This window comes from Protopterus annectens, chromosome 8.part0, assembly GCF_019279795.1.
Source record: "Protopterus annectens isolate FY-2018-M chromosome 8.part0, PAN1.0, whole genome shotgun sequence".
NCBI lineage: Eukaryota > Metazoa > Chordata > Ceratodontiformes > Protopteridae > Protopterus > Protopterus annectens.
In genome coordinates, this window is record NC_056741.1 from 1,909,315,516 (window position 1) to 1,909,341,415 (window position 25,900).

A 25,900-nucleotide genomic window follows, 5' to 3' on the forward strand; every position below is an offset into this window, starting at 1 on the left:
ATGATGTAGATAAGACTATAATGTGCACATGGGAGTCATGTATGAAGTATGCAATGGTACTGTGTTAAGGGTGTGCGTGCATGTGTGTGTGTGTGTGTGTCTGTGTGTGTGTGTCTGTGTGTGTGTGTGTGTGTGTGTGTGTGTGTGTGTGTGTGCAAACCCACTCAGAGACATTCTACAATATTCTGGACAGTTGAGAGGTATGCACAGTATAACTAACATTATATCTTGACTTAGACAACTGAAAACCATGCATAAATGAGTAACTGCTTTCACACAACTAAACTCACCATTAATGCCACTTTAAAAAAATGAAATTTAACAAACATGAGGCTGCTGACAGTACAACACACAGTTACAGCCTGTTTCAGCATTGCACAAAGTTAATATCTCCTTGAAAAGCAGTGTTGTGTAAAACAGTAAAACACTGAGGGCAATACTAATTAGGTTACAAAGGTAAATTTGAAAGCATTTGCAATGTTTTTATCCTGAATCAGTTAAAGTCCAGGAAAAAATAAATGGAAGACACTAACAAAGCCTGCCATGTCTCAATCTTTCCAGTTGTACTCTAGCACTGTTAATTTAACATGACATCCTGTTGGTGGAGGCCAAAATAATTCACAATTTCAGCAAGGAAATAATAATTCCACCAAAGAAAGCACACATAATAGTCGCCAGTACTAAACACTTAAAAAACTGTTGCAAATCATTTTATTACCCAATCTGACACTATCACAAAATGCTGACAGTGTTGAATCCTATGAAGTTAACAAAGCACCCTGCACCACCTTACTCATATGTGCTAACCTAGTGTTTCTCCTGTCTCAACCCTAACCCTACATATTTTGTTTGCAAAATTCCTTAATCCTTTATCTAACAGTACCACTGTTCAGAATATGCGTGATACGGGTTTTGCAGATGGGAAGAACTTGTCAATGTTTGGTGATTTGCTCACTTTGTATATCACACATTTATGTTGTCACTCAGTTTCTGTAACTCATCCGTATCTCTCTCAGTTGTGCTACTGATCGGTAATATAACCATTTTGGTATACATATATATTAATTTTGAAAATATGGTCCTTACATCTAAGAATTCTCTGTGGCATATACTTCAATAATATATGGTATCAGATAATGGTGTTAGATAATGCTTATGTTTAAAGACTCTGAAAGCCAAATAAATATATACGCCAAACAGTTGTTAGGATATATAATAATTTTAACAAATTTCTAATTTGTTGCTCAAAAAAGGCCATATACCTGATGGATTCTTCTTTTTGATTGCTTTAAACAGCTTTATTGAAATACCACTTAAGACATGGGTATAAACAGATTAATGGAAATTAATTGATAAATGGGCAAAAGCAACCTTTAAAACAGGAAAGCTGCAGCACCAAGAAAACATCAGTTTGGGACAGGAATGTGATATAAAAGAACTTGAGCAAGAAGGAGTGTATAAATATTTGGGAACTGATGAAGGCTCATCAATAAAACATGAACAAATGCAAATAAAACGTAGTAAGGAATATTTTAAAAGACTAAAATTAATTTTAAAAACAGCGTTGACATCTAGGAACAAAGTCCAAGCTATAAACCAATTTGCTCTTCAAATTTTAACTTACAGTTTTAGAGTGAGTGACTCGCCCCAAAAGGTGTTGCATAGGTTGAACAGGAAAATAAGAAGGATGCTTCATGCTCACCAAATGATTTATAAAATTCAGTGCATACCAAGACTATACATTCCTCATTGTGAAGAAGGTATGGGCCTCCTTGAAAATGATTACATGTATAGATCTGTAATCATGGGACTACCTACATATCTGCTGACCTCAGAAGACCCAAATGTAGTGAAAGTTTTCAAACATGAGGACATCAAGTCTAAGATGACTTCTCTGCTTAGTTTAGCAGGAGCATATCGGCATCAAGCAGGAATGAAAATCAAACCAGATGTAGATTAAAACCAAAATGTATATAAACTGTGGAAGTGGATAAAAGCTGGTTATATATGTATTAGCTAAGTCCAAAAATAATAAAAAAACAGCTATACACAGCTTAGGAAGGTATTTTTGTTTTAGAAATAGCAAATCTCAGAAGAGAAGAAGTTGCTATAATTTTAATAAACAATGAAATATCCATCTCTAAAAGACATGGTACTTTTGCAATCGGTCTTGCAATATGTGTAAATTTATAGATAATGATCAACATTTTGCTCATCGTACTAGTCATCTTGTTTATCATTTTAATTTCTATGCTAATTGTAAGAGTAGCAATTTAGTGTATCTTGCCATTTGTAAACATGGTAAAAGCTTTTATGTTGGGAAGACTAATAGGCTGCTTAAAGATTATTAGGGAATACCTTAATGCCATCAGAAAATGTAATTTAAAAAATGCTTTATACAAACATATAAGTGTCACTGGGAACAATCGTGATTTTTATTTTATGGTTTTACAACTGCATAATATGAACAATAAAGGTGGGGATGGTAGAAATTGCACTGGATGCATAGAACTGAATTGGATTTTAGAATTACAAGCAGACAAGGGGTTGGTTTGAATGAGGTTATTCCTTTAAAACCTAAATGATATTTCATCCTCTAGCCTGCCAAAATTATAATTTTCAATTAATCTTTGGATATTTAAAAGGATGCCTAATGTTTTAGTTTGTATTGTTGGTCTGAAAAACCACCTGATGGTGTGAAAGCGCTTACCATTTTTTTACAATAAAAGAGTTTTTTATACTTTCCTAAGCTGTGTATAACTGTTTTTTACTCTTTTTGGACTTTGTAGATAAAAATCAGGCAGCAACCAAATGTGCCAAAAAAGTAAAAAAAAGAATATAAGGTGGAGGATCAGCTGAGAGGCAAGAAAGGTAGAAAATGCAGAAATACAGTTGCAAGTATAAAAAACTCTTGGAACAACCTCATGCTGGTCAGGATCAAATGCAAGAATAGTTAAGGATAGGTGAATTTAAACCAAAAGACGAAAGGTTAATATTGGTGGCCCAGGACAGTGGACTACATGCACGGTGGTTTACAAAGTTCATTGAATATGTGGGAGAAACAGACAAATGTAAGTTTGTAAAACAGAATTGGAAACAGTTGTGCATCTTGTTGCTGTTTGTGATATACTAATGGCAGAAGGACTATATACTGAAAGGCATAGTAATGCGGCAAGACTGCCGCACTGGGGATTGTGGAAACATTATAATACTGAAGTAGCTGAAAACCACTGGAAACATGAGCTATAAAGCATTATAGAAAATGATGAGGTTTATATCACATGGGATCATCTGTTACCAGCAGTTAAAAAAATAGATGAGAGAAAACCAGATATAGTAGTCCATGAAAAGAAAACAAAAGTATCATCGAACATTGAAATTGCTACACCCAATGACTACAGTGTCTTACGTACAGAGAGATACAAAGTCATAAAATACCAGGATTTGCAGGCAGAAATGAGGGCAATATGGAAGAAGGATACTCAGACAGTTCCAATAGTGGTAGGAGCAACAGGTCTTATAAAAAAAAATACAATTGTACTTAGATATGTTACCGATACATGCAAATCTGTATGAATTACAAGAAGAGTCATTACTGGGCACATTGCAGGTGCTGCAAAGGGCACTTTTAGCTAACATCAAAGATTGAAACACTACTAATTTTATGAACTTTAATCACACTTTGACTTAGGAATGGAGTCTATTTCTTACATGGTATTAGAAACCCAAAAGACTTGGAAAAATTAAAAAAGGTAGAAAAAAATAAACCATATTAAAATTTTTTTCATTTACACACATTATAAAATAACACATTATCTTTCTGTATAATTACTATTTTTCAGTAGATTACATAAATCACTCAAATCCTGCCTTCCCTTAAAACTCCCTCCTTCTCCTCCTTATTTTACATGTATTATTCACACAGTTTCCATTTATTACTATGTAATTTGCTCCTTTCCTTTTCTAAAAATCAGACTTCTAGTTGTTTCATCTATTTTTCATTATTCAGTTCTCCAGATACAGTGGATTTAGATTTTGATTTTCATTTTCCAGTAATTGCTTTTTTTGGCTACCAACAGAATTAAACTTAAAGAGGCCTTAATATGTCTAGGCAATTCAGATCCTGCATTTCAGGTCAAAAGAATCATTTCCATAGTTGCAGCCATTTGCTCCCCTAATAATTCTGACAGATTACTCTTAAGATTTTTTTTTAAATCTGCTAACTCATTATACTCCCAAAAAAATGTTCCCAGTCTCCTCTTTCTTCCCCAACCCACCCCAATATTTGCTATCCACCTGAGGAAAAATTATTTGAAATTTGCTTGGGGTATAAAATATCTAAGTAAACACTTCCAAGCAAAATCATAAACATTTTGGATTTGATGCATACTTGGAAGCTATTCATACATCTTCCCACTGTCCCCTTGGATATTGCTTTTTCCATTTTCTCTTCCCAATCTTTTCTAGCCTGTTTTGATTTGATTCTTATAGTTATCAATCAATATTTTATATTCTGTACTAATTTAGGTCCTTTTTAACAGCAGCTTCTGTTTTAGATTCAACTAAAAACTCTATCAGAGCTATCAATCTCTAATAGGGAAGGCAGTCTCTAACCTACAGTGCAAACTAATTCTTCTTGGCGTCATCCCACTCTATTACCGTTGTCTCTTACTTGCTCCAAATACACTGGTTCCTTTGCCAGTTGCAGTCATCCCTACTGGCATTATTTCTCCATGCATGTGTTGGCTTAGTTCTTAAGACTACTTTCTGCACTTCATTATGAATATAATATTCTGCATCTTCAGTTGTATGTATCCAAAATCCCACTCTCTTGTTTCTTGAACTATTCTCCTGCTTCACCATTATCCCTTTTCCACTTTGAATTATAACCTTCTGCTTGTGTTATATATATGAGCCTTAACTGTGTAACTCTAAAATATCCCTTCAAATCAGGTAAACCTAACCCACATTATTTTAGTGGAAGGATCAACTTTCTCTACCAGATACAGTGTTTTAACTCTTTAATAATTAGTCACAATGTTTCCTGACCAGTATATAAATTAAAAGGACTAAAAATATTTCACTGCTTCGATCTTACTATTCAAATCCATTAATAAGAGCTTCCAGTTTCTCAGTTTTTGTATTATATTTTGTTTAGTTTCTTCCCACTGATCCTTAACTGTATAATATAAGTCTTTTTAATCCATACTCCTAAATACTTCACTTATTGTGTCCTTATAAATATGGTATTGCTGAGCTAGGTCATGAGTCAGTATATAATTTACAGTTATAGCTTTTGTTTTATCTTTATTAATTTTATATCATGAAAAGACTTGAAACTATCATAATGTCCTACAACATTGAGATGTCCTTTTATGGATTTACAGTACAACATAATATCAGCTGCAAATAAAGCCAGCCTTTCTTAAACAACATACCAATTATATCCTGAATTTCTGAGGTCCTTATTTTCTTTCCCAGTTTCTCTAAATATAAGGCAAATAAAAAGGGGGAAAGAGGACACCTCTGACTGGTTCCTCTGTTCAAACAACTTATCAGGGAGGAACTCTTCCACTTTATTTTTTTCTCTGATCCTTCACATATCCTCCTAGTGAACTTTTGTTATTGTAACAGGGAATCCAAATGAATCTAAATGCTTCCTTTCCCCTACTCATAAAATCTCACTTTACTCTGTCAAATGCTTTCTCTGCATCAAAATCTACCAACAGCAGCATTATTTTCTTACATTCTGCTTCTAATGTTGCTAAATGGTTGCCTCCCCTCCACAAAACCACATTAACCCATAATTATCAATGATGGCAACACCTTTGCTGTTTTTTTAGCTACTATAGACATAAATACTCTATAATCAAAGTTTAAAATTGAAATGGGTCTGTATGATGCTGAGTCTGATAGGGCTTTATCCTCTTTTGGTAATACAGTTACCACAGCTTTCTTCCAAGATGCTGGTACTTCCCCTCCTTGTAAAATGCTATTAAACTTCTGGATCTTTATCACTTTCTTCCCTCTTAACTTTCAAACTTCCATAGGAATATCATCTGTTTCTGGAGACTCCTGCAGATCGATTATACATTACCATTTTTACCTGATTCCCTCCAATCTTAGCTATTAGTTGTTGAGCCTCATCTTCCTCTAATCTTGGTTTAATTAAGTCCTACACAAATATTTCCATTTGTGCTCTTTCTTGATTTCCACATTCCTCTACTCTAAACAAAGTCCCTTAAAATTTCAAAAATATCTCTAACATCTCTGTAGAATCTCTGGTTAGGTATGGTGATAACCCTTTCTACATTCTGTTGCCTAAATCGCTGTGTTAAAAAGTTTTGTGATCTTGAGTTATCAAAAATAGTTGCTTAACAGCAAACTTTTTAAACTCATATATATTATCTTAATATTCCCTTACTTTCTTTCTAGCACTCTGCAGTTGTTCCTATTCTTCTTCTTCTTCTATGAGATTCCTCTTATTCTGCAATACTATAACTTTTGTCAACCCCTCTAAGTAATTCCTATTACTTCTTACCAATATTTATTTCTATTTTACATTCACCCCATTTTTAAACTACATTTTTATTTTATCCTACTCACTATCTAGTCCTTCTGAAGAATTTTCTATCTTCCCTAATAAAACATTAAATAACTTCCACCAACCATTCCTTAAATTCCTCTCTTTTTAACAGGCAGGTGGGAAAGAATCAGGGTCGCATTTTACTTCATTACTCTGCATTTTTATCTCAGTTTTTATCTGTGCATGATCTAAAATAATCACTGGATGCATGTTGAAGCTTTCAATTAAATGCACATGTTCCTGTGAAATATAATTTCTGTCCAGTTTAGCCCTATTATTTTACCTTCTGGAATAATATGCAAATTTTGTTTCCATTCCTTCTCCTAAATTTATTCAGAAATCTATTTTTGTTTGTTACATTTTCCCTTTTAGGTCCCCTGATAAACATTTGCTGTTGTAAATCAAATTCTAGTCCACACCTATAAGTAGTATTTCCTGCTGAAAGCTGATTATTTCTCCCCAAAATTTCTTAAGCTTCATAACAGCAGTTTTGATAGAATATAAATACATGCCATCATAATCCAATAGCCTCTTGCTCACTAAAAATACAATTTCTGTATTTTTTCCTCTTCTATCACTATTGGATCCCTCCTGGCAATTAATATTACTCCTCCCTCTTTTACTTTGCCCCTGGTATTCTACTGAATATCCATCTTAAAATCCTTTGTCAAACTCACATGTTCATTTCTTTCCAAATGTGTCTCCAGGATCATTGCTATTTGCAATCTGTATTTCTTAATTCATTACTCTCTAATTTTTGTCCTTACCTGTAAGACCATTTACATGCTAAGATATTATGGCTAGAATATCCATTATGATAAAAAGGTGCTGTTCCCACTTATTATACATCAGTTTTTTTTAATGTGTATTTCCAACTTTTGTCTTACATGCACATGATTGTCCGGATGGCTGATCTTTTATTTAGTTGTTTCTTCTTATCTCCATTTCAACCTATGCCATGATTCTTAAGACTTTTTTGTTTTAATGAAAACCGTTAAACAAAGCACTAAATACATTTTCATAAGATGTCCATCCCCTATTAACTTGGAACAAACACATAAAACTTTGTACATTTTTAACAAATACATTTGGACAATTGCCCCAAATAGATAGCTGTACCGACAGGCATAATCTAATCTAAAAATTAAGCTTACCCATGCTAACATTTATGTTACAGCCTGTGTTCCCATTTACACAGATACCTGTTCATTTCTTATCTATATTCCCCTCCCATAGCTGAAAAACAGCTTGTACACTTTCAAAATACATTAAGTTTTAGCACTAAGAAAAAGTGTACTGGCTTTAAATAAAACTAATTTATTCACTGTTCTATTAAATGTAATAAAGTATTAAGGCTGCTGAGGATGCTATTATATCTTATTCACTTCTCATAATTTCAGAATTTTCTCTGGACCTTTAAATTTTGCATTTCCATCAGCAAGCAATGCTTAGAATGCTCATGATTAATTGTTTTCACATGAAGACAGCTTGTTTCCATGATAAAGTAGTCAGCAATGAAAAAAAAATGGCTAGCAATTTGCAGATGGTTGAAGGAATCTTTGTAAATCTCACTCAGCCCAGAATGTGCCCAGTTCCCATAGCTAACTGACTTCAGCTGCAGATTTATTGTCGTTAACTGAGAACATTTATTAATGAAAAAAACAAAACAATATATTTGTAGATGCAAAAAGATTAGCATTTTTCATCTCTTTCAACATTTTGTCTTATCTTTCAAGCCCATATGCTTACAAAAACACTTGTTCATAGCTTAAGCCAAAGATATCCAGACATCCACCCTTGTAAAACAAGGGGAATTATCATGTTAGTTTTACATATAATATATTTAGTACACTTTTACTTCCCAAACCCACCCAAGCAGTCCTGATCACAGCATTATATGAACTTAAACTTGCTTCTGGTCAGCCTTTCTTCTCTTGTTTATACTGTAAAATCTCTATTTCTTACAATCTAAAAAATATTTGTTTATTTTAATTCCTTTAACATATATAGCAGTCACTGAAAAGACTACTCCCACTCATGTAAAATATCCCTGACTGTACAATATACAAAACTGATTTACAGTATAACATTCAGTTTATATTGTAGAAGTTTTATATACAACTAATAAGAACTAAATTGATTTACTTACAGTTACTTCATTATTCCATTAAGTGTCCATCAAAGCATTAAAAACATAATGTAGGGTATATGGTTTACAGTCCACCCACAAGTTTAATGAGTCAGCAAAAGTCTAGTCTTTTCTCAGCCCCTTTTATTTGAAAAGTCATATTTTACAAATGTGACTAATACTTCATAGTATCACATTTGCTAATTTCAGTGTTTGTTGCTGGCCTTCTTGCTGATCATCTCCATCTCCTAACACTAGACGTGGGTTCAAGTTCAAGGTACTCCGGATTCTTCTAGACAATTCCTGTGCTTTTCTCTCTCTCTCAAAAATTTTCCTTCTGGAAAGGCTTTCACTGGCAAAGTCTCTCTATGAACTTTACTGTCAGAACAATGAGAAGCAGAGTTCCCTTCTGCATGCTGGCTCGCTTTTTGTTGGATAAACCCTTTTATTTCCTCCATAGCCTTTTCTGCATGAAAAAATCTTTTTGACCCTCCAGAAAAAAAATACTCTGAACACAGCTGGATATAACAGCTTAGATCTCACACCTGCCTCTTAATATTCCCTGACTGCTGGGAAAAATGCATTCTCTTCTGCCTGGTAAAAATGCATTCTCTTCTGCCTGGTGTACAACAGTGAATAATCATTTTCTACAAATACTCCGCTGTCTCCAATTTTTAATACCTTTCCCTTCTGCCAGAGTTTTGTCAGAATCAACTCTTAATATTGGTATGATTGTATCTTTACTAACATAGGTCTTAGCTGCTTTCTCATGGCATACAATCAATGTGCCCTTTCAATTAACAAATTCTGCTTTGGAACACCAGTCCAGTTGCTTATTTGTACTTTCATAACATCAGTGCAGTATGTTCCTTCCAGTTTCCCTGGTACAGTAGAAAATCTCAGTTTTTTTTTCTGTGTGCTCTTGTCTTCTAGCTTTATTGCTTTTTGGAATAGCTCTTCTTGAGAAGCCTCATACTCAGCCAGCTTTCTGTTCATTTCATCTTTCTGATTTTTGCAGTTGTATCAGAATAAGCCATGGTGGTGTAGCGGTAGCATTGTTGCCTCACAGCAAAAGATTCTCCCATTCAATTCTCGGCTGGAGTGCGGGGAGTGCCTTCTGTGTGGACTCTGCATGTCCTCCCCATGGTTGGGTGGCAATTCGAAAGACGTGTAAATGGGCATGGGCGTGCCTTCGTTGAAGATCGGATGTCGAGCTGGCACCTCGGCATTCATGAAAATCTACTGCCAATCATTAGCGGACCTGAGTTCTGCTGTGGCGACCCCTAACCAGGAAAAGCCAAAAGACAAACAACAACAACATCAGTTCATCAGAATAGCTACTCAAAGCTTCTTCTATTTTTCTAGCCTTTTGTTATTTGAGTTGATATATTCCTTCAATGTTTATTTTATTTTAGTCACTTCTTAGTACATTTCATTTTGTTTTCCTCTAAAGCTATCTCATGAAAAAAGGTGAAGCTTTAACTGCTTTTTGCTGAACAGCTGTAGAATTCTTCCCAGACAACATTTTCACTTCACCTTTTCAGGTTGATTTTCTTTCAGATTCTCTAGATTTCATTTTCTTTGCTGGCATCCAGGCAGTATATGTACTAGCCAGTATCTGGATTTTACTGCAAAACATAGTTTTGTTTTTCTTTTTCTCAGTTTATGTTTTCATACCTGGAGAGTGGGAGCTGAAATTGAGCTGTTTATCAGTGTGCAGCCATCTTGGAAGTCCCTTGCTGAATTCTTCTTGTACAAATTATAAACAGATTTAAAATGTAACAACAGAAGGATTCACTTCCCTTGATTATAGATCTGATGAACAGTATGATGATACCAGTCAAAGAAGTCAAGATATAATGCAGGATTGCAAATGATTAATACATACAGAATTTATTTCACAATGTAAAATATTGAGTAGAAGTACGGTCAACTTTTTCAAACACAAAACTTCTTTCATGCTTATGTTATATAAATTATAGAATGGCTAATATTTATTGCTACCACATTTCATGAATATACATTTAATCATATAAAGTGAGCTATTATTATATGTGCATATTAATTAAATAAACTTAGGTTTATAGGTTAAGTACTGGGCTAGTTGCCCTTGTAGACCATTTTATACCAATTTCCCTCAAATGTGAGAATCAAACCTTGTACCTTGTGTTTGTGAGGTAAACACCTTAACGAGTATGCCACATCTCCTACATTATAATGAAAGTTTTGATTAAGGTGAATTTACAAATGACCCATTTTGTTATCGTATACAAATTTGATGAAATACTACATGTTGACTCGACATGTAAAAAAAATATTTTGAGTGTGAATCTCTGTGGAACACTACAACAGGCTTCATTAATTGTAAGCAATGGTAAGCAATATCTTCATACATTTATTCTCTGATTGCTGCCTTACAAGTTAACCGTTCTTTGCACAATTCAAGTATATGCCATATACTTTAACTAAACTATTTAGTATACAGTCATGCATAACATAACCAAAAGCCTTTAACAAACTGAAATATATTGTATCATTAGAAGAAGAAATCATCACTTTCTTTGAAATGTAAGCAAATGTTACATTTCTAGATTTAAATCATGTTTTTGTCCCCAAACTTCCATCCTCCATGTATTGTAGCTGTGAACTACAGAAGTTCAAGAAAACAAAGATATGTCATTGGAAGTGTACAAAACAAATACTTACTTTAGTTGTCTGGAAATTTTAATTCTTGGCAAGCGGTCAATGAGTATTCTACAGCCTTCATCTTCAAGATGATTACCTGACAAACTAAAGATTTTTTTAAGTTACAACAAAGCTTTGTTTACACCTTTATTCCATATTTAAATTTTGCTGTGGATAAAGAAATTTGAAGATTAGTAGCATATACAGATCTGAATCTTAATAAACCAAGTTCCACCAGAAAAGAGAATAAAGACTAGAACACAGAGGACAGATAATCTAAAAGTCTGTAAAGCTAATGGTAACTGTTATGGCCTTTCCTCTTTCTCTCGTGTTTGACTTACAAGATCTGTAGGGCTGTGGTCTTCCAAAGTTGGTTATAGAAAGGTTCACAGGGGCATACTAGGCTAATTGCCCAAAAGGGCCACTTTAAGCCTAGCCAATATCCTGAGGTCAGAATCAAACCTTGTACCATGTGGCTTTAAGGTGAACACCCTAACCATTGTGCCAAACCCACCATCTTGCTAAAAAATACCCAAAGGTATTCTGTTTGGCATTCTTGGTACCAGCCTTATATGTTTCATTCTATCCCTTTTAAACAAATAAAAATATAAGGAGTAACTTAATCAGCATTTAGAAGTATTTGGATTGTGGAATCAGCATTCAGACTCCACTTGCTTATAGCCCATTTTTTGTAGTATACACCAAAATCTCCACCAGACATGCAAAATATTAGGATAAGTCCAGTAAACTTTACATCTGAGCCATGCTTTGCAAATCTAAACTGGATTCACAGTGAGTATGTTGTTTTGTCACAAATAAATAGTGAACATTTTGGTAAACTCATCTTCTGTTGGAAAGGACACAGCTAAAGACAGGAACTGACTTTTACTAGCACAGTAGCATGAGATGTTACATAGTTATTAAAAGTATCTTGTTAAAATAGGCTTAGTTGTAGACATGTCTCTACAACAGGTCATTGCATTTAATATGCAGTTTTGACAATGAGACACTAGGCAAAACAAAAACTGAATGACCATGAGTTATGGTAACTTTGTAATAAAAAAATGGATGACGGAGAAAAAATTCACCAATAATCACCACAAATCTCCATACCACAGGATCCAATGAAGGCAGTCCCACAGCTTGATGTAAAGGCCAATGTGAAGAAAACTTGGTTAAATCCACAGAAAAACATGTGATTCTGATGAAGTTTCCTGTCTTGGAAATGAAAGCGCTAAATCTTTCTGCTTGCATTCTGTTTGGAACAGTCTGAACACTGTCATGCTGTGCTGTGCTGTGTTGTCATTAAAAGTTTTTTACCATTACAACACGTTTGAGTTCGTGTCTTGTGGACTGAAAAGTTTTTCTGTGGATTTAACCAAGTTTTCTTCACATTGGCCTTTACATCAAGCTGTGGGACTGCCTTCATTGGATCCTGTGGTACGGAGATTTGTGGTGATTATGGTAACTTTGGCAATGGATTATCACTCAAAGAAAGAAGCAGTTATGATTTTGGTTAAAAATGATAGTTAGACAAGTCATCTCCATTGTGAAATGGAATAAAAGTCCTGGCTATAAAGCAGGCAACTCAAGAATGACTCAGGCATTTTTAAGAGCTAGCTGGAAAGAATGGGAGTAATTCGCCACATCAGCCCACCCTTCCTGTGGGCAGATTTTGTCTTGCTATAAGGGTGACACCAATACCAAATAGAGTTTGAGTCTACTGAGCACATGCTGTCGGAGTACATTCACACTTGTACGTCAAGGAAAACTCAGCATGCAGAGGCATGCTTCCCCTTGGGAGACAGCAATGGCGAAGTTCAAAAGATTTGCTAAGGAGGTAAGGGCTACTGTTCTACAGGATCAGCATGCTGGCCTACCCCCTACCACCCAATTATTGACAGGGAATAGACAGTCAATTGGGATTCCCCTGTGAGAATGAATAGGCCATAGGAATTTAGCCTAGCTCAGGAATTGCAAATTTCCATTCCCCATGGCTGGGTCATTTGGGTATAGGTGAGGAAGCCATCAGGCATAGTCTGCAGAGGGCAAAAACAAACAAACAAAAAAAAAAAAAAACGAATGTCAGACTCTCAAATAAAAACAAAAGAAAGTATGTAAAAGCACAAATCAAGTGCCACATTAAATAAACTAGTTACAGCAAAGCAGCACTTAGAAAGGTAACTAATAAACTTTAGTAAGCTTTCGCATTCAAAAATTCATTACATGTTAGAAAGCATTTAAAATGCAGTGCATAGTTAATCATTAATCAATTCTCAAACTTTGTCAGTACAGATGCCCTGGAACAATTTGTTGGAGTATCCACTAGAAGGAACAACATCTTAGATTTTGTTCTTACTAATATCAGAGCATCTTGCGCTATCCCTTGAATAACTTCATCACTCATTAGGGTGAACATAAACGTGTCCTTTGAAATAAAACTGAAACCAGAGATTTCTTCCACTCAAGGTTTCTTTAGAAATTTCTTTAACACAAACTAGCTGCTCCTAAGTGATACACTGGCAAGCTTCAAATCCCCATCAAACTCAGTTAACTCAACGGAATACATAGAAATGCACACCACCACACTATACCAGCCTGTAGACGGTTACATAGATGCAGCTGTACCTTGTAGGAACATACAGGGTAAACCCCAGAAACACATACACATACACACAGACACATACACACAGACACACACAGAAACACATTCAGGAGCTTAATAAAATCCACCAAAGCCAAGTTTGAAGCTAAAATAGCTATTCAAGCTAAAGACAATCACAAGGCATTACTAAGTTATGTTCATAATCTCAAAAGCACAATGCAGCAATATGCTGAGCTTACTGTGAACGATATTATCATTTCTGAGGCTGAAAGTATAGCTAACTTACTGGTTGATAAATTTAGCTCTGACTTTACCCCCCTCTCTCCCCTGTGTCTGTCCCTTAAGTTATACCTGAACTAGCTCACGTCCAGTTATTACACAAGACCAAGTCCTAAAAGTGCCATCAAAAGCTCAAAATACTGCATTGATGGGTCCTGACAATATCCCTGGATGCATGTTAAATAGCATGAAGTGAGATTTGGCCACACCACTTACTTCAGTCTCAACCTGCACACAGGTTTTGTACCAAGCAAATGGAGAACAGCTACAGTCATTCCCCCGACCTTTCACAGACCCAGGCAATTACAGACCCATAAGTCTGACCAGCCTCATATGCAAATCCATGGAAAAACTTATTACGGAATGAATCAATTAGGACATAGGGAACCTCCAAACACTAGACCTGTCTCAGTTTGGACTTGTCAAGTGCAGGTCAAGCATACTCAACCTGGTGGATTTTTTGAAAAGGTCACCAAAGCAATGGATGAAGGCAAAATGGTACACACTGCATACCTTGGACTGGCCAAAGCTTTTGACACAATTCCACACTGAGACATTGTAGAAAAGCTAAATAAACTGGGGATAAATCCGTATGTTACCCAATGGACTGCTAACTGGCTCACAGATAGGATGCAGACACTCAAATAGGGGAAGTTACATCCACAAACAGACCAGTCACCAGTGCAGTCCCACATATTCTGTGCTGGGATTTTTCCTGTTTGGCATCTACTTGTCTGAAGCAAAAGCCTGTATCAAAGGGCTCTGAGTGACTAAGTTTGCAATTACTGCAAGCTAGAAGCAGTCACTAAATCACTAAATCCCCAAATAAGTTAGACATCCTGCAGGAAGGTTTGCCTCAAATAAATAACTGCTGTCAAAATCATGGTTTGAAACTAAAAGCTAAAAAATGCATTTTTATATTATTTGGAAAGTCGCTACCCCAAGGAATTACCACATCAACAATACACCCCTGAGAGTTGCCCCAGTTGTTCAACATTTGGGAACGTATGTGGACAGTGACCTAACTTTGACCAACGTGCATATAGTTGTATGCAAAGTCCTTCTATACTGCACGTCTTATAAACTCAGGGATTGTGTCTAGATCTAGGGATGTCATTTCCCCCACTTTACTCAGTCCTCATTAGGCCAGTCATTGAATATACTGCTCCCTTGGCATGTATCTGTCCAGACACATGCAACAACTGGAATGCTTAAAGAGATACTTTACTACATGAATACAAGGCCTGAGCAACATGTCTCATATGGACTGACTCAAAACCCTTTCACTATACTCTTAATCTTAGAGACTGCTAAGAGGTGACCTGAGTCTGGCATACAATGCATCCTTCATCCAACCTATTACTGATGGATTTACTACACCTCAGCAAGTCAAATGACATCAGAAATCCATGGTCTAGAGATTTAAAACTCTTCTGCAACATCAACAGAATGGTTTGGAGGGGCAGGTATATTTTACACAGGCTACCACTGCTGTGGAACAGACTCCTCAGCCACATAAAACAAAGTTCATCCCTGCCCACTTTCAAGGGCAACTTAGACCTACAGATGGGAAATAAATAATTTACCCCAGGACTGCGCCCTGTACTACTAATGGACAGGTGTAGCTCCTAAATGCTTTATCCCATGCATGGGTCCCCTCAAAATATCTATGATATGATCCCACTTATTCTCATTAGGGGTAATATATAATTATTGACCACAGGATGGGTAAGGCCAATTTATAACCAAATGGGAGAGGTTATCTCGAGAACAAAAAGTGAAATTGGCTAGGATTAAAATGGCCTGCAAGTGCAGCTAACCGAGTACTTGCCTATGAACTTATAAACCTATTCAAACAGCAAAATTATTCATTTGTATCATATGACAAAAGAATTACCTAATACAAGGCAAAAACCCAGATCTAACTAAATATTATATGTCAGTAATAACAATTAAATCATGCTTTTATTTTATAGTATAGTATGTTAAATGTAGTAAAAGAGGTTAAACCTAATAAGATATGGGGTTTAAAATTCATATACATTTACTATTTATCAGCTGACAAAACATAATAAAATGACACAAATCTACATTGTACATGTATTCAAAAATAGTGAAATTCAACAAAGGATTACTTGACACAGTGAAACACTTTCCAAAGACAATTAAAAAATCATACAATTAATTAGTACTGCACACTGCATGATTTAAAAAAAAACTTCATTTCAAATGTAATACAATCAGCAATAGTCAACATAATGAATAAAAAACAATTGTGCAAATAAACTTTCCATAACAGTAATTGTGCTAATATATCACTATTGTAGTAGCTTGAGCTATTTGTGTCCTACCCCTGCCAACCAACCTGTTTTTCAAAGCTAAAGGGCACCCCCATGCTGTCTACCTGTCAGGAGCTTGAACACAGCTCTACATAAATTTTAGAGCTTTCTTGTTCCAAGAAAGAAGGTCATAGTCCTGAAAGGAAAAATGCTAGGAAATGTAACACAAGAATAACCAAGAGTAGATATACTCACACCCTGGAAATACAAAAGGGGGCTAGAAGGAGTGGACAGCTACTGCAACTGTGATCTATTAGAACATCTACTGTTATGGTAAGTTTACTTACACAACTGTATTATCTTCATTATTAGATCACTGTTCCAGTAGCCTAAGCTAATAGGATAGATCATCCTAGCACAGAAATCAAAAAGGGAGGAGGAAATACATTAAGAATGCAGTAGACCCTGCAGAACAGTCCTAGCAAAGTTTGTCCTCAACCTGGAAAATATATCTAGTTTTCTGTGATTTATAAAACTATGCATGGAGGACCAAGATGCTGTCTCTATAAAACTTCTACAGCCCCCTCCTTTGATGGCTTTCTAGAGAGAAATTAATCCCTAGTGGAATGGGCCCAAAAGTGCCTGAAAGTGGCTTATTACAGTGAGAACAGAACAATGAAATAACATGAGAAAACCATCTAGAAATTGTCTGCTTTGATACTGGTTGTTTTCACCTCTTACCTTTACATGAAATAAACAAGTGATCATCTTTCACGAAGGTTTGATTTGTCTAAGTAGTATCTGAGCTGCTTGTGGGGATCCAGATTAAGAATAATTTTTATCTCTTGTTTTTTGGACATGAGGTAAAAAGACAGGGAGATTAACAGACTGCTCAAGGTAAATTCTGAGATTACTATAGGTATAAAAGAAGGATTAGTTGTCAAAGAAAACCTGTCCATGTGGAAAATAAGGTACAGCTGACTCACCATAAGACCTTGTAACTCAGATATGCTTCTAGCAGAAATTAGACCTATGAGTGAAGCAGTTTCCTATGTTAAGAACCTTAATTAACCTGATGGCTTGGTTCAAATGGAAAAAGTGTGGTTTTCAACCACAAAGGTTAGGATTTCATGGAGGAGTGATGTTTTCTAAATGGATAGGTATGCAAAACCCCTTTCAAAAACTGCTTGAATTGAGGACAGGTAGAAAAAAGGGTAAGCTCAGGACAGATAGTAGAAATGGCCAACAAATGAACCTTGACTGAGGAATAAGAAAAACCAGAGGACAATACCTTAACACATAAGGGCAGAGGCAGTCAAGCTTGAAAGCATCCTGATTCTTCGAATGGCACCAACTAGAATGTTTTTTCCACTTACAGATATATGATTTCCCAGTAGCAGGCCATTTAGCCTCCTTCAATACCTTATGCACATCCTCAGAATAAAGGTGCTTAAAAGATATAAAAATGTTATCATCCAGGCAGTCAATTAAATAGTTATCAGACTGGGGTGTGTAAAACAACTCAGTCTTGCATAAGTAAATCCAGTCAGTGGGAAAAACTGTAGTAAATGCCATTGGCTACTTTCAATAGAAGGGAGAACCAATGTTGCCTGGTCCAAAAGGGAGTCACTAGCACAATGTTTGGGGAGTCCTTGTGGATCCTTAGAAGAACCCTGGATATCTGTGGAAAGGGTGGAAAAGCATAGAGGAATATTGCCATCCAAGGGGGTGAAAAGTCATCTGACTTTCAGCCTGTTTGCAGGGAATCCTAGGGCAGAGTTTCTTTAACTGTCTGCTCTGATGGGATGCAACAAATTTATTTGAAGGGCTCCTCAAAGCAGAACCAATTCCAGGAAGATACCAAGGTTCAACTTCCATTTATGAAGGTCTAGGTTTGTCTTGTTCAGCTTGTCAGCAACAGTTTTTTGCTCTGACTGAATAAAATATGGCTGAAGATATGGATTTTGCTGTGTTACCAAATCCCAAGCTACCACAGTTAGTCTGTCTGCACAGGGGTTAGGATCTGGTACCCCAAATGTATATGTACCATATCACTGTGGTACAACCTGAAGAGCCCCAGGGACCAAAGGTGATGTAGGGACTTCAGGGTTTTTATGACTGCCCACATTGTTTTTATATGTATGTGCCTTGATATGTCTTGGCTGTCCCACAGGCACTGCACCTTCAACCCCATGGATACAGCTCCCCAAGTAAATTCAGAGGCATCTGTTGTAACAGAGTGAATTGGAGCTGGGAGAGAAAAGGAAATACCAGGATTTAAGTTCAACTGGTCCATCCACCACTTTAACTCTCTTTTTACAGATCCCAGCACTGGAATCTGAAAAGACAAGAGGCTGCTGTTGCAGAAACCAGACTGATTTTGAGGAAACATTACACTTAAGTGTAGTCTGGCCAGAGGTATCATACAACTCATAAAAAAATATGGACAAAACCAGAGATATTTCCAAGAAGAAACCATAGGCTGGTTAGAATTACTCAGGAACTAAGCTGCATGGAGGTTTGCTTTGTTGTAAAGTAAACACGTTTTATGGAAGATTTATCAAAGGAACACTCCCAAAAGATTATGATGTAAGAAGGAATGGAAGAAGATTTCTGAACTTTCATTAGAAATCACAGACTGAGAAGGAGATCTTTGACCCAGGACAGAGATTCCTGTCATCCTGAGTAACAGTCTACAATTATAAGAAAATCACCTAAATATAGAAAAAAGTGAATGCCTTGCATCCTTTGATGAGCTATTACTGGAGAAAGACATGAGTAAATACCCTTGGTACTGAAGGCAGACCAAAGAGTAATATAGAGAAAAGAAAACGTGAGCTAAATGCAAAGAATCTTACAGAATGCTGGAAATCATTGAGAACAAGTGTGTGATAAGCGTTATTTGTTACCTGGAAACTGAGTGAAGGACTGAGGGGTAGCAGGAATAGAATGGTAACAATGTGAATTTGGAGGCCTTAGTAGGTCCCAAAGTTCACTCTTTCTTTGATACCATAATAATTATTGAATAAAAAACATTTCCTATTGATCAGAGAGAGTCCTGGCTCTATGACAACCCCATCCCCCACTCCAGAAAAAGTATCTGTTGAAAACCAGCAGGAAATAGAGAAGACTGACTGTAGGAGGGGAATGAATCACTTAAAAAAGAGTAACTCTGCTGCATAATTTTCAACACCCGCTTCACTGATACAGTCTGATGCCACTGAGGAAGGAAAGTTCGGGCTTTGGGACAGGAGGATTGCCTTGGCTGGAGGGAGTAGAAACTGAAGGGAAAGAAAGCCAAACTGACTTTTAGAACTGTCCATAGTATTGGGAGGGTCCCCCTTCTTAATGCAGCTTTTCTGTCACTTCTTAAAAGACTGTTTCCTTGAAACCTGCTGAGATTGCTTTTTTGTGTTTTTGGAAGTGAAATCTGGCATAGAGAAACAAGACTAAAAACTCTGGGTCAGTCCTTGAATGACATTCCCTTTCATCAAACATATATAGGACTTTAGCTACAGAAAGGATAAATAATACTTCATTAGCAAGTGGAGAGTTAAGAATGTTGGCCTTTAAATCTTCAGGAGAGTTTTTGAGAAAGTAACCCTGCAAATCTTTTCATAACAGTCCCAGACGTAGCTGCTCTAATGTCTGTGTCACCAGCATCATAGCAACACTTTAAGGAGTGCTTGGTCACATGACACACACACATGCCATCATGGGTATACAGAATGCTTTCATTTCTGAAGAAGGCAATAAGGTAGTGAACTTCCTCATATTCTCAAAAGATGCCAATGAACATTAACATATGAGCTTGACAGTTTAAAATTCTGAAAGTCAGTGTGAATAGGAAATTATTTTCTTCTCAAATTTATCAAAAACTATGCCATTGTTATCAAAATAAACAAAATTAGCATTAAATAAAAGTTATGTACTTACTATAATACTTGTTGTCTTGTTTACTTCAGGATCAACCTTTGGGTTATTGGATCCAGCTGTATCCAACCTCAGAGCTTTTTCAGAAGCTTGAGTCCAGGACTCTTCACCTACCCATAATTCCCTCAGTTACTCAGCGTACCTCATTCTGAATTTGACTGCTTATAGTTGAACGATTTTATCCAGGCCAGCTTAAAATAGTGAACAATAAAGATGAAATTATGAAGAAGCAAGAAAAGGTTGTCCAAAAACAAGGTCCCTAGTCATGTCCATACCATTTGAATGGATTCTAAAAATGACAATTTTGGCTGGGGGACAGAGGGAGGGAGGGATGTCGATCTGGATGAAAACAAGGCAACACAGATCTAGAGTTATGGTCTGTACATAACTTTCATATCTGATGTCTGTTTTTATATGATTCAACCTTTGGGGCAGATTCCCAAACTTCTAAAAAGATATTCCTGAATATGGAGGAGTCAAAGGATTTACTAGATCTGGTTGTACAGTCAACTTGTATTGTCACACAAAAGTATGAACAGTAGAGCAGGTAGTACAAATCTAATTAATAGGAACCCTACCCATAAAGACGGTGGGGGTAACTACCACTCTGGTAGAAACAGCCGTTGGTTTGCCATGTAAACTCAGTCCCAATTTTTCATCGACATCCTGCTGATTTTTGATTTTTTCCATTTTCTTCTCTTTAACGTTGATTCCAAAGTCAGTGATTCTGTTTTCAAGATCTAAAAATCTGGAGTGGGAATCAGGGTTGTCCTTACACAAGTTCTCCAGGTTTAGGATGTTGCTGATAGTAAAATCCTGATGGGTTTTGTTATGTCTAAGGAGGATCCCAATCAGCTTGAGACTTGCATCCCTTAAAACCATGTCCCATTCTCTGATTAAGTTCTCCTCCATGTTGTTCCACATGAGTTTCTTGAACAGCTTTAGTCCCCTAGGAATCAGTAGTTTTTAGTGCTGTTCCTGAGGTACATCACTTGCCCATTTACCTACGTAACTGAATAAACTACTTGAAGCTTCAATAAGGAAAGCATCTTTATTCCTCCCATGGGGAAAGTATCAGAGAGAGAGACAGAGTCTCCTAGATCTGTTAGCTAAAGTGATTTTATTTGGCCTAATCTTCTCTTCTCTGTTTTTGTTGGTCCTGTCATCCTCTAGGTCACAGCTGGGATATGAGACTTGACTCAAGCCTTCTGGATTACCTTTGTTTTTTAATTTTTCTTAAAGACAATACTTTCGGAAAGCCACCTGGATGGTGTTATATTAGAAACTGCTTGATCAAATTTAACTACTGAAAAGGCAAGAAAAGTTGATCAAATTTCCTGACATCCTTTGTCTTTTGTAAATAAAACCTGAGTTGACAATGACCATCTAGTAAATGTAGGATATATTCTCCTTTGTTACAGAGTTCTGGGAAAAACACTGGTAGACTGATAGCCTGATTAGGGTTTGCCTCAGAGAACATCTTCGGGAGAAAATGGAGATTTGTTTTCAAAGATGCTCTGTCCTTATGAAAAATTAGATATGGAGGTTTACATGATAAGGCTTCCAACTCCAAAATCCCCCTTGTAGATATGATAGCCACCAAAAAGAGTGTTTTCCACGACAGAAATTTTAGATCTACCATAATGACAGGTCTGAATGGTGTTTTTATCCAAGCTTGAAACATGTTAATGATATCCCTGGGGGGGATCCCTGACCAATGGTCTTAAAAGGAAGCTTCCCTTCAGAAAAACCTTGAAAATCTTTAAAAAACAACAGAAGTTTGATTCTGCCCCATGTGAAAATTGGAAATAGCTGCTAAACTGTACCATGATGGTGGAAAAGCTAAATCCTTTGTGAAACAGCTCTGCCAAAAAATCCAAAATTGATGGAAGAGGGGCTGATAAATGGTCTAAACCCCTGCAGGAAACTCATATTCTCCATTTACTGAGATAAATTTTCCTGGTATTTGGTTTCTGTGAAGAGATAACATTTGAATAACTGGAGCAGACAGCCTGGTATCCCTGGCCACTGAAACCATGCAGTTAATTTCAACATTTTCAGGTCCTGGTGAGGCTGCCTAGACAGGTGAGACAGAAGGTCTGGATGCGGCAATAAACGGGCAATGAAAATAACTTTGACCTTGCACCTTTCCTGCTTTCTGGAGGAACTTTATAATCAGAGGAAGGGGAGGAAAGCATAAAGGAGGCCAAGGGACCAATTCTGTACCACAGCATCCTTTAGTGTCTGACCGTGTGGAGGGATCAGGTCAAAGTAACTGCTGCACTTATTTAGATATAAATCAAAAGGTTTGCAGCAAGGTTTGCCTCAGTAACAGAAAATCTGTACTGCCACTGTCAGTTTGAGGGGCCATTCATTGGTCAGAAGAATAAACCTGCTCAGTTTGTTTAACAGCACACTGGAAGTCCCTATGATGTGTCTTACCATAAGAAAGTGACAGGGGTTAGGAGGGTGGCCTAATGGTTAAGGTGTTTGCCTTACAAACACAAAGTGCAGGGTTTGAGTCTCACAAGAGATGATTGGCTAGGCTTAAAATGGCTCACAAGGGCAGTTAGCTTAGTAATAATCTATGAACCTCAGACATCACCCATTGCTTCACTTTTGTGGCTTTCCATCACAGTGAATATGATTGGGTTTCTCCATGCTTGTTGATATACTAGTCTATCACCATGTTGTCCATCTGTATGGAGATCGCACCCTCAGGGAGGGAGTCTTGAAAGGTCTGCATTGCTAGGATGACTGCCCTTACCACCAAGACACTGATGTGAAGACTGGCCTCAGTCATTGACCAAGAACCTTGAACTGTCATCCCTTCGAAATGCTCCTCCACCTGTGAAGGGAAGCATCCATGGTTACTGTTATTATTGGTGGTGGTGGGAAGAAGGGTCGATCTCTTCATATTATAAAGGAGGTCAGCCACCAGCTGATGTGATTCCTGCATATTGGCGTGAGGCGTATTGGTGCCTGAAGAGGTGAGACATCAAGGATCATTGAACAGAAAGGGTCCACTGCAGGACTCTCATGTAGTACCTTGCTTGAGGAGCTAGAGCGATTGAAGCAACCATCAAGCCTAAAAGCTGGAGAATAAGTTTTGCTGGGGGACAAGAGTGGTGAAATACCTCTGAAGCTTCCTGTTGCAGGGCAGGGACAATACTCTGGATTGTGGAAGTTTGGCTAGTTGATAATTTGTGTCTGGGTGGCATCCGATAAACTCTATTTGGTGCATTCTTGTGAGCTGACACTTGGTTAGACTGACTGTGATTCCCAGTTGTGGAGCATGGTAGAGTAAGAAATCCCTGCGTTGAACTAGTAGAGCCTTGGTTAGTGTGGTAAGGAGCCAATCATTAAAACATATGGGAACACCTAGAACCCCTGCAGCCTGAGATATGTTGCTACAAATGTCATGCATCTGGTGAACACCACAGGGGCTGTAGTGAGACCAAAGAGCAGTGCTCTGAATTGAAAAATGATTGGCTCCAAGACAAAAAGGGAAAAATCTCTAGCACTACTTTGCTATCCTGATATAATAATATGCCTCCTGGAGATCTATGGAGCACATCCAGTCATACTTCATCAGAAGAGGTATAATGGACTGTATCATGATCATATGGAATTTTGCCTGTTTCACAAACTGACTGAGATAGCTTTGGTCCAAGACTGGCCTTTGGTCCCCAGTTTTCTTCACAACTAAAAAGAACCTGAAATAGACTCCAAATCCAGACTGGCTCGGCAGGACCTGCTGGACGACTATGTTCTTGTATCATCTTTTTTGCTTCTGCTGCTGCAGAATCTATCCTACTGAGTGGTATATCAGGAATTTTCTTCTTTTTTTGAGGAGGGGAAACAAAGGGAATAACACTGCCTCTGATGATTTTACTCTGCATCCATGAATCTTGAGTGATGGCCTTCAAGACTGAGGGTGCAGGGATAAGCTCTCCCAACTGCCTCCAGAATGCAGCAGTTGGGCAACTGTTCAAGTGCACTTGTAGGGCTTCTCCATAAAAGTACTGCAAAACCCCTGATTCTGCAGTCCGCCTCTGCCTCTGGAGTGACATACATTAAAATTAGTTCCCCACCCTCTGCCACTGGGGGTCTGTCCACAGGGGCATCCTGGTGAAACCGCTGGGATTTTTAGAACAACTGCTTTTCCCCCTTTATGGTTCCAGGAGAAGGTCCTATGTGGGGTGGAAAGAACAGATTCCGACTGCAGACAGGGCCTTGACTTCTTGCTCGTTCCTGATAAGAATTTCCGCCACTTTAGGTCCTAACAGAGTCGAACCATCAATGGCGGCATTACTAAAGGACATCTTGAAGCCTTCAGTAAAGTCACATAGGTACATCCAGGCATGCCAGTGAATAGTAATACAGGTGCCCATTGCTACTGCCGTACCATCAGCTGCACTGGAAGGCAGACACATGGTCACATTAGACATTGATTGAAGGATATACAGTTGGGACTGCTCTGATTTCTGGGTGTGTGTAGACAGGTTTCCTGACAGGGACTCTGTCAGCTCTTTCATCAAGTCCCTCTGAAAATGCATAATATGAGCTAGGTAATTCAGTGCTTCAAGTACGAAAGTCGCTGAAGCATATGTCTGTTTTCCAAATTTGTCCAAAGCCCTAGATTCTCTGTTAGGGGGATGGACAGACATTCTTTTCAGTGGCTGATGTAACAACCATAGCATCTGCTGGAGGACCCTTGCTCTAGTATGACGCTAGTCCTGAGGACTTTAAAACTGTATCTGATTTGGGTAATATTGGCTCCAACACATTAGATTCTTTTCATGCCCACTGAAAAACTAGTTCTATGAGATTATCAGTAGATGGAACCACCCAGGAGTAGAAGAACCAGCTTCAAATACCTCGAGGAACACCAAGTCCTCAGGTGAGGGAGCATCAGAGGACCAGCTCCTTGTTGCTTCACTCGTTCCAGAATGTCTCTAAAGAAATAATCCTCTAGAGGAGATTATGGGAGCCCTCTCTTTCATTGAAATCTGTGTCTTCAGTGACTGACAATGGTGAACAGTCTAAATGTTTTGTCTTACAAGCCCATTTGCTTGGAGCCTCTACCCATGGGTTTCGGTGGAAGGCTCAGAAATGGACGTGGAGCTAACATGGCAAACATCCCAAAGGCTGAAGGAGGCTGAATATCTAGGTCAAGCAAGATGACCAGATATGGAGACAGAATCCACAGGAGGATGGGATGCAGTTAAACATGGTAGACACCTTCTCCCGTGACTTGGAAAGAACCCTTTTGAATGCTGTGAAAGCAGATGTCATGATCAGGACAGAGGAAGCATCTATCCAATCCATAAAGAGAAAGGCAGTGGTGCCCTTGGCATGGACCCAGCCCAGTTCTGAGGCTGACAATGATGCCAAGCTCTTGA

The 25,900-nt window shown here is 37.5% G+C and overlaps 1 protein-coding gene across 1 annotated transcript in view; it reads right to left on the reverse strand.

Annotated features, from left to right (window-relative positions):
* The window catches only part of LOC122808584 (protein NLRC5-like), an 849,388-nt gene that overhangs the window by 210,715 nt on the left and 612,773 nt on the right, over nucleotides 1–25,900 (reverse strand). The window contains exon 13 of the mRNA XM_044079540.1: nucleotides 11,421–11,504. Within this exon, the coding sequence (XP_043935475.1) occupies nucleotides 11,421–11,504 (84 nt within the window). The remainder of the gene's footprint in view (nucleotides 1–11,420; nucleotides 11,505–25,900) is intronic.